This window comes from Procambarus clarkii, chromosome 83, assembly GCF_040958095.1.
Source record: "Procambarus clarkii isolate CNS0578487 chromosome 83, FALCON_Pclarkii_2.0, whole genome shotgun sequence".
NCBI lineage: Eukaryota > Metazoa > Arthropoda > Malacostraca > Decapoda > Cambaridae > Procambarus > Procambarus clarkii.
Window position 1 is genome coordinate 4,791,106 of NC_091232.1, and position 13,876 is coordinate 4,804,981.

The 13,876-nt window shown below is 44.7% G+C and overlaps 1 protein-coding gene across 3 annotated transcripts in view; it reads right to left on the minus strand.

Moving 5' to 3' along the window:
* Positions 1–13,876, minus strand: part of mor (SWI/SNF- related protein mor) — a 117,386-nt gene that overhangs the window by 21,350 nt on the left and 82,160 nt on the right. For 2 of the 3 annotated variants that reach the window (XM_069316317.1, XM_069316316.1), the window contains exons 1-2: positions 2,205–2,364; positions 582–701 (exon numbers count right to left, since the gene is read on the minus strand). In XM_069316317.1, the coding sequence (XP_069172418.1) occupies positions 582–701; positions 2,205–2,318 (234 nt within the window). In that variant the 5' untranslated portion in view covers positions 2,319–2,364. Of the gene's footprint in view, positions 1–581; positions 702–2,204; positions 2,365–13,876 lie in introns of those variants that run through there. The other variant, XM_069316318.1, reaches the window with a different exon arrangement.

Below are 13,876 nucleotides of genomic sequence, written 5' to 3' on the forward strand. Positions count from 1 at the left end.
GGTAAAGTTCAACCTAATAAAATAATTGTGAGGATGACGATAGAGGAAAAACAAAGAGACGTGATGTCTCACTACAGACATGTGTTAAAATGTAGGGAAAAACAAATGTTTATAGACAGATGCTTAGTAAGACAAGCATGCAGTGAGCTACAACCAAGTCCTAGTGGCATGCCTGCAAAACATAAAGAGAGAGAGAGTACCCCAGAAATATCATCCCAGCCTGTTATAATGGAAGGGGACTCCCCTTCCAAACACTAACACCTCCCCTTCTCACCATCTTCCTTATGCCAACAAGAGTCCTTAATAAAGGTAAGATATTCTGTAGAACAAAAAATTAGTATTCTATATAAAATGTATTTTTAAATTATATTTTTGGGTGTGTGGAACGGATTAATTTAATTTACATTATTTCTTAAGGGAACATTCAATTTGTTTTTCGAATTTTCAGTTGATGAACCATCTCTGGGAACAGATTAAATTCATAAATGAAGGTACACCTGTATAAGGTTTCCCTACCAGAGACATCTAATGTAGAGGATAAGTCAGTTTTTTAAATACACTACACAGCAATAATGACGTACAGGCAGCTTGGTCATAGGGGCCTTGGTAACCTTTGGACCAAAATTATCTTCCATGAATTGAAGCAGCTGTACCACCAGCTGTGACAGCCCCTTGTTGTTTGGGGGATCAGCTTGCACATGCTGGAAATGAGAAAAATTGGATATTAATGTTGATTAATGATACCAATTTTGTATGCACAACCTAAGCTACATTTTCTCACCTAACAGATACTGTTAGAAAAAGTAATTTTTACCATTTCTGACATTGAACAGAAAAAGTAGCACTGAAAACATATCTACACCAATTTATCTACAATTTACACTTACACCAATTTTAGTGTAATAATGAGAAAATTGCTTTTCGTCATGAATTTAAGCTTCATTACCTTGAAAATTATTAAATAAAACCAATCATATATTGCACATCACTTTTTCATTTCTTTATATTATCGAGAAATTTTGGTATTAAGAAAACTTGTCACATTTCCGAGTAGAAAATCAACTCATCACTATATGGTCAACTCATTACACATGCAGACAAGTAGTCACAATAACGTGGCTGAAATGTTGAAATGAGTATGTTGACCAAACCACACACTAGAAAGTGAAGAGACGAAGACGTTTCGGTCCGTTCTCGTCCATTCTCAAGTTGACTGTGAAACGTCGTCGTCCCTTCACTTTCTAGTGTGTGGTTTGGTCAACAACTCATTACACATTTAATATAATGTATAAAAATTATGCATTTATAGCATAGTCAAAATGAGTATCGATACTTTTATTTTAGATACAATATAAATTTATTTAAATATTTACTAGTGTACAATGTTTTTTTGTAAAAAATGTATGAAATACATTTATATTAATACAATGAAAAGCTACAAATTATATAAAAGAACATTCTTTAAAAGTCACTAACATGTATATTAATTAATTCAGGCATGATTTAAATAGGGAATTATTTTTGTTGCTAGATTTGCTTGGTTATTTTATGCTTATTTCTGACTATTCTGTATACACATAATTATTGTATAACAAATGTGTAACAAGTTAGTGTGAGCCGACTTGAAAATGTCTGTCGACTGTAGCCAGTTTTTCTCGTAAAGCCAGCATATATACACAAGGTTTTAATAAAAGAGGAGTTTATTCCCTTTTCATTGATATATAACATAGAAATCAACACTTTGAATGCTACAAGCACATCAAACTCTCTAATTAGGTGCCTCACTGCGGTGATCTCACAGAAACTTCAAAATATATATGAAATCAAAACCAAATTTCCTACATTTTTATATTAAGTTACTCAAAGCTTTTTACCTGTTAACACATATTTCACCAAAATTATTCTGTGATGAAATGAAATAGACGAGGCTAACACAAGCAACACACACACTCCACCAATGGGTTCTGTAACCTAGCAGAGGCCTTTCCTTTCCCTCTCTCCAGCTTCTTATGAGAAAAGTAAACACGGCAGGAGACACTTAATCATTTCCTTCGGACTGAGCGTGCCTCTCCCACACAACAATGAACTACGCCTTCAAAAGAAATTACTAACTCTGTTCAACCTAGACCACCACCCGGCGAGCCAACGAGACTCTCATTATCTATCATATTCTCGCTAAACTACGCAGTCTGGGTCTTCCAAACCTTTTTCGCATTTTTCATTAGCCACGTCTTAACGTGCTCGAACTGAGAAACAGTCTCGGTGGACTCGTAGTATTTGACATTAGGGCCTCCATCCTTCCTGGGGTTGATCGCCATCTCGCCAAAAACAAACACAATCCAAACAACAAAGATGGCGGGCAGCGTCGGTCATGACACGCACCCCAAGACAAACTTCTCTTTCTACTAAATTTATCCTCCTACTAAAAACGATATTAATAATAATATAAGTTATACTAATCATATTTTATATATAAACAAATATTATGTGTGGAATGAAGTATAATTTTAATATAGTAAGTATTTTTATATAGCGACTAATCCCTTTTTGTTATTAATAAGCTTAGGTATACACAGCAATGTGCTGTTACCCTATTCTATATGAAAGATTGCACTATGTAAATAAAAAACTAGCTATAAGTTCATCTAATATCCCCATCTCACAGTTTAGTTCATTTATTATGCACCCCATACCCATCTTGTGGGCGGTGGTGGAAAGGGTTATAGAGGCACATAATGGGCTCAGGGACTGAACCCCACAATTCATTTAGCTAAGCAAGTTACAATCTTGATGAGCTAGTTACAAAATTCAGTACAAGTCGTCACATTAACAATGGGTTCGAGATCGACCACAAGTACAGTTTCTAAATTAAGCAACTGACATATGTGGAGAGGTAGTGTCACAATTGATATGTTTGTCTCATAGGATAGTTATTCATACATAGTTGTGGTCCCCATGGCACAGTGGTAAAGCGCTCGCAGGGCGCTTCGCGATATACTGAATAATATTTGGCCTGGATTATTCAGGGGAAAATTAGGATTAAGGACCTTCCCGAAACGCTATGCGTGGGCTATACAAGAATGTTAGAACTCTTGTATAAATAAATAAATAAAATGGAATCAGGAGAGAACATGAAATGCCAGACTGATCTATTAAATAACCTTTACTAGCTATTATATGGGTACAGCACAACTGCACAAGAGTATCTTCCAATATTCGTGAGTGTATGAGCTAGTTACAGAGCTCAAAGTACCTGTTGTTGTTGTTGTTAAAGATTCGCTACCTGGAACAAAGTTCCAAGTAGCACGGGCTATGGTGAGCCCGTAGTGGAGTTAAAGTACCTTATACCATACCACCGCTCAGGAATATCCCTGAAAAAAAATACCTGCGTTTTTGCTAGAAAAGCTGTGCGTATTATTGACTTCAGGCATTGTATGTGCTAGCTCTATCTATTAATCCGACATTATGCTTGTAACTCATTTTCAATGTTTTCCTGAATAAATATCTTATCTTATATCATTTGGTCTGACATAATTGATAACAGGGTAATCACGCGTACAGCATTTCGGAGAAAAGTACAGTAATCTAATTTAATTTGTAAAGAAAAATAGCAGCATAATAATTAATTCACGTTGTTGGGAACAAGAAGCCAAATAAAACTTGCTAATAACGTTTGAAAGATCCAAAGCCTTTCTATGCCTATCCAACCTATCCTCGACTCAAATCAAGTCCATTACATCCAGCGGTCGACCCCACAGGAGCATTCATAAACTTTTACATGCTGTTCATGCAAAACGGGAATTTTCTCAAATATAAATTAATACTATAATATATTAGCATATTGTGCATATATAGGCATAGGTTAGGTTAGGTGTTTAGGTTCTTTTGGCGATTATTTGTATTTGTAGTACGTGGGTGAAGCATTTACAGCGTTGTGGTTCGAACAAAATTCGCCAGTGAAGCACTTGTTCTGGAAGTGTTCGAACGTCAGCAGTTGTGAGTCGTGTGTAAACCGTTTTTCATTCATAAACAGAAGGTTTGGCGGGTGCATGAAATCACTTTTGAATCTTTGCTTGGAGGACGGGATATAAGACGTAAAGCCAAAACGGGTTCGTTTTCAACTCACAATCAGGAATTCTTGGTTCGAATCCCGGGTGTGACAGAAATGGTCGAGCGCGTTTCCTGTCACCTAATGCACCTCTTCACCTAGCATTAAAGCAGTACCATATGGAGTCAGTTTGTTTGTTGTGGGGGTGTATCATGGGGAGGGTCAATGGTTTAATGGCGGGAGGTGTTATGGTGGTGTTAGAGGTGTTCAGGTGGTGTTAGAGGTGTTCAGGTGGTGTTAGAGGTGTTATGGTGGTGTTAAAGGTGTTCCGGTGGTGTTAGAGGTGTTCGGGTGGTGTTAGAGGTGTCATGGTGGTGTTAGAGGTGTCATGGTGGTGTTAGAGGTGTCATAGTGGTGTTAGAGGTGTCATGGTGGTGTTAGAGGTGTCATGGTGGTGTTAGAGGTGTCATAGTGGTGTTAGAGGTGTCATGGTGGTGTTAGAGGTGTCATGGTGGTGTTAGAGGTGTCATGGTGGTGTTAGAGGTGTCATGGTGGTGTTAGAGGTGTCATAGTGGTGTTAGAGGTGTCATAGTGGTGTTAGAGGTGTCATGGTGGTGTTAGAGGTGTCATGGTGGTGTTAGAGGTGTCATGGTGGTGTTAGAGGTGTCATGGTGGTGTTAGAGGTGTCATGGTGGTGTTAGAGGTGTCATGGTGGTGTTAGAGGTGTCATGGTGGTGTTAGAGGTGTCATAGTGGTGTTAGAGGTGTCATGGTGGTGTTAGAGGTGTCATGGTGGTGTTAGAGGTGTCATGGTGGTGTTAGAGGTGTGGTGGTGAAGGGTTGGCTGTCGATGAGTCATCGCTGTTGTCACTTGATATTGAGGTGAGGGCGGGAGGCAGGCCGGCCTGATACTATTACCGCCGCCTCCTCCCGCACACTCCCTCCTTACTCTCCCCTCTCCCCTCCACTCTCTCCCCCGCCCTCCATATCCACCCCCTCCCCTTCACTCTCTCCCCTCCCTCTACACTCCCTCCACATCCCCTCCAAACCTTCAATTCGTCTACCTTGGTTACTGTAGAAGCAACATGGAAAGCAAATGACTGGCACCTCGGAGAATAAAGGGGGAATTTTACTTATTATAAATAGCTAGGGCTGCTAGGCAGAGGCGGATGATAGGCATAATCAATCCCAAATCATGCATGACGTCCCAGCTGTGTCTGGGGTACAAGTGATGAACAACCCAGCGGGTTTTCTTCCTATTTGGGAGTGTTGTACATGCTGCTATGGCGGTGTGTCCAATCACAGGATGAGTGGCGCCGCCCAATAAACTCGCCCCTCGGGGCAAAATAAAAAAAAATTAAGGAGAATATTTTATTTAGATCACAACAAAGTCTGTTAATTAAGTTGAGAGGCACATTCAGATAGTTCCTTTTAACTTAGAGGTGATCTAGTGTAAACGGAGTACAATATCCACAAATGCTTGAAAATTATTAATTCCATGAACTTCACTCTCTGAATCACTTATTGCAAGTTCTAATCTGTAATTAATTCAGTGCCAGATTATTATATCAGGGTAATGTTCCTTGAGAATTGTGGCAACGCCAGACTTGACACCAAGCATGACACTTGCACCATCACTAGCAAATTATTCATGGTTCTGTTTCAAATATAAGTCATCAACCCCATCATAAGTGAGACAGCATCACCCACAAGCCATCAGCTCTCTTTCCCTTCATACTCTCTCACTTTCCCCTCATCCTCACTTTCCCCTCATCCTCTCTCCCTTTCCCCTCATCCTCTCTCACTTTCCCCTCATCCTCTCTCCCTTTCCCCTCATCCTCTCTCCCTTTCCCCTCATCCTCTCTCACTTTCCCCTCATCCTCTCTCACTTTCCCCTCATCCTCTCACATTATATATTTAAATGAGGACGCCTTCAAGGTAATCTATGAGAGAGGACGTAGTTGGAAGGTGGAAACGCAAATGAGTCTAAGAAATGTAAGCTCCTACCCTGTCCGTGTGGGCAACCTGTCCGTGTGGGCAACCTGTCCGTGTTGGCAACCTGTCCGTGTGGGCAACCTGTCCGTGTGGGCAACCTGTCCGTGTGGGCAACAGGTGCAATGTGCTATAAAGTAGTTATGGAAGCCACCGCCATACACTTTTTTAGGGATAAATTGGACAAGGAATTCGAATATTAGGGGTAGTTACGTTATAAGGCAAGAGGTACAAGAAGGTATGTAGGCGTGGCATAAAGAGTTAGGCCTCACTCTTTCGTAGTCACTAATAGGTAAGTACTCTCTCTCTCTCTCTCTCAACAAAAGACTAGACAAGAGCAGACGATACATAAGAGCATGAGGCACCCCAAGAGAGAGACATGAGGTGTTGTCTGAAAATATAACCCACAGGCAAGACCAACTCACTACAATGGATAAGACCTTCACACACATATTCATTCATGAACACTCATTCACATCACACTCATGCATAAAGCCGGGCTCCACATAAGCGCGGGCACACGCACGCACGCACGCACACACGCACACAAGGTAAGGTAATTATCAGGCGAAAGCGCACAACCATTACGACTATATAGCAAAGAATATACGTACATACATATGCAACAAATGCTCCAAAGATATGCAAGAAGACTTGATACTGAGCTGATGGGTCTGAGCTACGAGGACTGACTGAGGGGGGACTACATGGATCCCACCACACGAGAGTGGAGACATAGCGGAGACATGATAACGACATACTGAATACGATTCCAAAGGAAAATAACTAGACAAATAACCAATATTCAAAGCAAGGAAAAGTAGAATGTGTGGAAATACGAAAACAAGAGAAGGTGAAATGACATCCTTAAGGTAAGGTAGACAGTGTGAGGTAAGGTAGACAGTAAGATGATGGAGGTATATAATCTTGAAGAACATTAAGAACAACAACAACTGAGACCAAGGCTCACTAGACATGGGAAAGGAGACTAAATCACCAGAGTTAAGACAAGAAACATGAAGAGGCAGCAGAACATACGGACATAAACAGAGAGGCAGTAATGAGAGCCAGGAGGCGGCCAGCCACCACACTGTACTGGACGCAGCAGAAACAGAGAGGCAGCTTCAGCAACCAGTCCTCTCACCTAATAACGGTCACCTTTTGTAACGGAATCAACCCGTTAAAAATTATATATATGACGTATTAGAGACCAGCTTATGGTACTGTACAGCTATATAAGAATAGTGACAGTGGTAGTTATTAAGAGGAGGAGATGCCCCTCACAGAAAGTGATAAGTCTACAAAGAGATTAACAGAGAGTGACAAGGAAGTCTGTGACGCGATAAACGGAGAGGTCTATGAGTCTTGCAGGTCAAGGCAGAGTGGAGCCCCACCTGGCAGAAAGGGGGGAGAAGGGAACTATGAGGAGAAAGCGCCAAGCCATTACGACTATATATAGCACTTGGAAGGAGGGGGTCAGGATAAGGATTTTGGATGGGAGGGGGAAGGAATGGTGCCCAACCACTTGTGGACGGTCGGGGATTAAACGCCTGACCCTTGCATGAAGCGAGACCGTCGCTCTACCGTCCAGCCCAAGTGGTTGGACAGAAGAAAACCGAGTTACAGTAAAAGTGGAAATGTTAGAGCGTAGGGAAGCAGTAAGTGGCATTGAAGACACTATAGGGGTGTGGAAGACACTATACGGGACATGGAACGCACTATAGGGGTGTGGAAGACACTATAGGGGACGTGGAAGGCACTATAGGGGACGTGGAAGGCACTATAGGGGACGTGGAAGGCACTATAGGGGACGTGGAAGGCACTATAGGGGACGTGGAAGGCACTATAGGGGTGTGGAAGACACTATACGGGACATGGAACGCACTATAGGGGTGTGGAAGACACTATACGGGACATGGAACGCACTATAGGGGTGTGGAAGATACTATACGGGACATGGAAGACACTATAGTGGGCGTGGAAGACACTATAGGGGGCGTGGAAGACACTATGCTGGAAGATATATGATGACCAGACCACACACCAGAAGATGGCTAAACGACGACGTTTCGGTCCGTCCTGGACCATTCTCAAGTCGATTGTTGTCCCGCCCACACACAATCGACTTGAGAATGGTCCAGGACGGACCGAAACGTCGTCGTCCCTTCACCATCTACTGCGTGGTCTGGTCAACATTAGCCACGTTACTGTGACTCATCGTCTGCGTAGTGGCAGATAAGGTACTTGCCAGGAGAAAGCTCTAAGACACCATAACAGTACTATAACACAGTACTTGGAAGGAATATAAGGAAAATGAACTGGGATATAAGGATAAGAAGCAGAGGTATGAGAATAAGGCCAACTGTCTCAACCCTTACGACAAGTCCAAGGGGTGTGGCGACAAGAACCGTCCTGCCCACTTGGACGTAAAAGAGATCTCTCTTACGTCTCATATACACTTAAGCATGAAGATATACATAAATCCATAGTATGGTACGTATGTGTATGTGTATGTGTATGTATACACGATTAAAGGCACCACAAGACGTCACAGTGCCGGCTCTCGCCCCCATAACTCTCCAACCATCATTCACCAACGAGGTGCTGTGAGGGTGCCGTGGGTGCCAGTCCTTATTGAGGGTCCTCAGTGTCACTACCGCCTGTGTCACGGGCTGGACCACCACTGCCAGTGCCACCACTACTATCACCCACCCCCCATCACCACCAGTGCCAAGGACAGTGACACCGTTATATCAAAGGTGCCACAACACTTGTTATGGACAATGTTTACTCATAATGGTATGGTGGAGAGTGCCACTGTCACCTTTGGCACAGTTGATGGCATGAAGCAGCTTCACTGTGGGTACGGTGACAAGACTCTCCCGAATTGTCCACCAGCGTCGTAGACAAGTGCCAACAGTGCCCAGCGTGTCGCCAGTGGCACTGCCAATACTAGAGTCGTAGATAATGCCCCAAAAGTGTCATGAGCAACGCCACCAAGGGTGCCAAGGGCCACTGCCACACCCCACCAGCATGGAGGCCAGTAAGTTACGAGGAAAGGTTGCCTGAATTGAATCTCTTGCTGGAAGAAAGAAGAGTTAGGGGAGACATGATTACCACATACAACATTCTCAGGGTAGGTAAAGATAGACTATTTAGCATGGGTGGCACTCGCACAAGAAGACAGTAGCTAACAAAGGGTTGAAACACTAACAATTGATATGGTGAAGGCATATCCATGAACAGTTTCAGATGTAGATAAGATAGAGCCTAATAAGCTCGGGTTGTACATCGGTTGAGAGACGGGACCAAAGAGCCGAAACCCGACCTCGCAAACGCAATTAGGAGAGTACATATACAGCTCTGGGCTTCGTAGTCCAAAGGGCCCAGGTTCGATTCCTAGCCGAGGCAGAAATAAATGGACAGTTTTTTTCACTTTATGATCCTGTTCACGAATCAGTACATAGGTACACAGAAATTAGACAGTAGCTACGGGCTGCATCCTGAGAATATGTGCATTAAAAATACATGTAGTACATATGATATAGCAAATTAGGTCAGGAGTCAGTACATTGGTCGAGCAACAGATAAAAAGGAGGGGTCACAGAGCTACAGCTCGATTTTGCAGGCTCCACCACCACCTGCCTCACTACCACCTGGCCTGGCTCCACCACCTGGCCAGGCTCCACCACCTGCCTCACTACCACCTGGCCTGGCTCCACCACCTGCCTCACCACCACCTGGCCTGGCTCCACCACCTGCCTCACCAGACTATGTGTTGGGTATCCCAACCACTCACACACCGCTACCAGGAACAGTCGGGTAAGACAAGCTTAAGGAGACATATTGTAGAGCATCAATTGATTACCTTCATAACCATCTTGTTCCATGGTATTTTACCCTTTATTATTATTATATCATTATATAATACTCTACTGGGAGCACCTGGGCTCTATCATGATAGGAAAGGTAATCGCCTTGAAATGAACTTACAAGATGGCAAAGAAGATTCTGGTGTTGATATACAATAGTTCACCTGTAGGTGAGTAGGTGAGGGGTGGCTAGCTTGGTTTGTTTACAAAGTGGCGATGACGTAGGAGGGTGCAGACTGACACACTCAGGTGTTAGACCCTATTCCTTAATTAACAAGTTACTCTAACCGGATCCCTGGTTACACTGTTGATGTGTTAAACACTGTGTAGGCCTAACAGGTTCATCAACGATGTATCTTACCTAGCTGAGTGAATGTTGAGGTTGAGCTCCTGGGCCCCACGAGCCTTTATATCCCTTCGATCGGGGTTTATACTGATCCGTGTCTACTGAGAATGGTTGACTGATGAAGATGAAGCCCCCCAAGAGGTGGCACGGGCATGAATAGCCCGTAAATTATTGGGAGGTGAGGTCTAGGGCTTTATACCCCGCCTTGTTGTAACCCCGGCCTCACACTAGGCTGGTTAAAGCAGCGGCCCTCCGCCCCAGACGCATTCATCAATTTTAACATAATGTGTATTAAAAATTAGTTTGTTCTCATATATAAATTAATATTCTTATACATAAAAATTGTATGTATAGTTTGGCGTAGGTTAGGTTAGGTGTTTATGTTCTGTTGGTAATTATTTGTATCTGAAGTACGTGGGTGAAGCATTCATAGAATTGTGGTTCGAACAGAGGACGTGAGCGAAGCACTTGTTCCGGAAGTGTTCGGACGTCATCAGTTGCAAGTCGTGTGTAAACCGTTTTTCATTCATAAACAGGGGGTTTGGCGGCTGGATTAACGAGCGTGAATCTTTGTATGCGAGAACGGGCTGCTTGTTGAACCTGTTGCCTTTTAATTTAACTATTCTGACATTCGAATCTGACCTGAAAGTTGTGTTGTTGTTATTGTTTTCTTAGATTCAGCTACTCGGAACAAACAGTTGCAAGTAGCAGCTTGTAACTATGGTCGACGACCATAGGTCGATAGGAATGGTCGATTTGCCTGGTCGACGACCGGGCCGCGGGGATGCTAAGCCCCGGAAGCACCTCAAGGTAACCACCTCAAGGTATGATGAGCCCGTTAGTGGACTTATCTGGCGCAGGAGCGGGGCTATAACTCCTGAAGTTGTGGATGGAGGTGGCTTCTACTTCTTCTTTCAGCACATTTTGACCACCCTATCAGGGTTCGAACACTTCCTCGCGACCGTTCCTTGAGATGCATCATCAATTCAAACAACTTTCCTCCATGTGAGCAAAGAACATCTTAGTGTTCGTCATGCTGTGAGCATTCAGCAAGATATAAAGTATTTTTATTATGTGAAGAAGTAAGCAATTGAGTGAAGGGCGGGTAAGGTTAGAGGTGATGTAGTGTGGGTGTCCCTACCAGCTCCCGCCCTTACGGCTCCTCACCACACTCCTCCTCTCCCTCATTGACCAGTTTGCTGTGGGCCTTCTACGTACATTTTACTTGATTCTCTTTTGTATTGATATTTTTGGTTCAATGTTCAGACAAATAATTTTATTATATATTTATAGGTATATGTGTAGAATGTGTGTGTGTGTGTGTGTGTGTGTGTGTGTGTGTGTGTGTGTGTGTGTGTGTGTGTGTGTGTGTGTGTGTGTGTGTACTCACCTATGGATGCTTGCGGGGGTTGAGCTCTGGCTCTTTGGTCCCGCCTCTCAACTGTCAATCAACTGGTGTACAGATTCCTGAGCCTATTGGGCTCTGTCATATCTACATTTGAAACTGTGTATGGAGTCAGCCTCCACCACATCACTGCCTAATGCATTCCATCTCTTAACTACTCTGACACTGAAAAAGTTCTTTCTAACGTCCCTGTGGCTCATTTGGGTACTCAGTTTTCACCTGTATCCCCTTGTTCGCGTACCACTCGTGCTAAACAGTTTTCCCTTGTCTACCCTGTCAATTCCTCTAAGAATTTTGTATGTGGTGATCATATCTCCCCGAGCTCTTCTGTCTTTCAGCGACGTGAGGGGCATCTCACGCAGCCTTTCCTCGTAGCTCATGCCTCTTAGTTCTAGGACTATCCTAGTGGCATACCTCTGAACTTTTTCCAGCTTCGTCTTTTGCTTGACAATGTACGGGCTCCATGCTGGGGCTGCATACTCCAGGACTGGTTTTACACATGTGGTATACAAGGTTTTGAATCATTCCTTACACAGGTTCCTAAAAGCAGTTCTGATGTTTGCCAGCCTCGCATACGCCGCCGATGTTATTCTTTTTATGTGGGCTTCAGGAGACAGGTTTGGTGTAATATCAACTCCTAGATCTTTCTCTCTGTCCGTTTCATGAAGGACTTCATCTCCCATTGTGGGTGTGTGTGTGTGTGCTTGTTCGGGGAAAAGTCAGCTCTTCAGATAAAGAAGCAAATGAACTAGTCCAATTGAGTGCCAGCAACATCACCCCCCCCTAGCGTCACCCACCCACTCCATTCATGACAAGACTCTCTCCAAGGTCGCCATCTCTCTCTCTCTCTCTCTCTCTCTCTCTCTCTCTCTCTCTCTCTCTCTCTCTCTCTCTCTCTCTCTCTCTCTCTCTCTCTCTCCCTCTCTCCCTCCCTCCCTCTCTCTCTCTCTCTCTCTCTCTCTCTCTCTCTCTCTCTCTCTCTCTCTCTCTCTCTCTCGTGTTGTTGCAATATACATTTATGTATGCCATATATGTTGTAGAGAGGGGGGGGGGGTGAAGGGGAAAGAGAGTAGTAGTTTGTGGTGGTAGGTGACAGGAGGGCAAGTGGTGGTAGGTGACAGGAGGGCAAGTGGTGGTAGGTGACAGGAGGGCAAGTGATGGTAGGTGACAGGAGGGCAAGTGGTGGTAGGTGACAGGAGGGCAAGTGGTGGTAGGTGACAGGAGGGCAAGTGGTGGTAGGTGACAGGAGGGCAAGTGGTGGTAGGTGACAGGAGGGCAAGTGGTGGTAGGTGACAGGAGGGCAAGTGATGGTAGGTGACAGGAGGGCAAGTGGTGGTAGGTGACAGGAGGGCAAGTAACAGGAGGGAAGTACTGGTCACTTCCCTCCTGCTGACAGGACAGTGACGACAGTTAAATCAGGTGTTGGAAATATACATCTCTTACTGAAGTACACAGCGGGGAAGGTAGAGGGCAGCACTCTCGATATTGGAACAAAAACAATACAAGTAGTCAAAACGATGATATTAAACAGTCGTATCCCACCAACAAGCTCCCCTCCCCCCCTCCCCCCCTCTTCCTCCCACTATCCCACCCCTCCCCTTCCCCTACTCTTCCCCTCCCCTTCCCCTACCCCTCCCCCTACCTCACTGCTGGCTGACCAGGAAGACTCATAGGGGTCAAAGTTCTGCCGGAAAAATCTCAGTCATGCAGAGGAAGGTGAGGAGGTGGCACTGTCATGGGTGAGGAGGTGGCACTGTCATGGGTGAGGAGGTGGCACTGTCATGGGTGAGGAGGTGGCACTGGCATGGGTGTGGAGGTGGCACTGGCATGGGTGTGGAGGTGGCACTGGCATGGGTGTGGAGGTGGCACTGGCATGGGTGTGGAGGTGGCACTGGCATGGGTGAGGAGGTGGCACTGGCATGGGTGAGGAGGTGGCACTGGCATGGGTGTGGAGGTGGCACTGGCATGGGTGTGGAGGTGGCACTGGCATGGGTGTGGAGGTGGCACTGGCATGGGTGAGGAGGTGGCACTGGCATGGGTGTGGAGGTGGCACTGGCATGGGTGAGGAGGTGGCACTGGCATGGGTGAGGAGGTGGCACTGTCATGGGTGTGGAGGTGGCACTGGCATGGGTGTGGAGGTGGCACTGTCATGGGTGTGGAGGTGGCACTGGCATGGGTGAGGTGGCACTGGCATGGGTGTGGAGGTGGCACTGT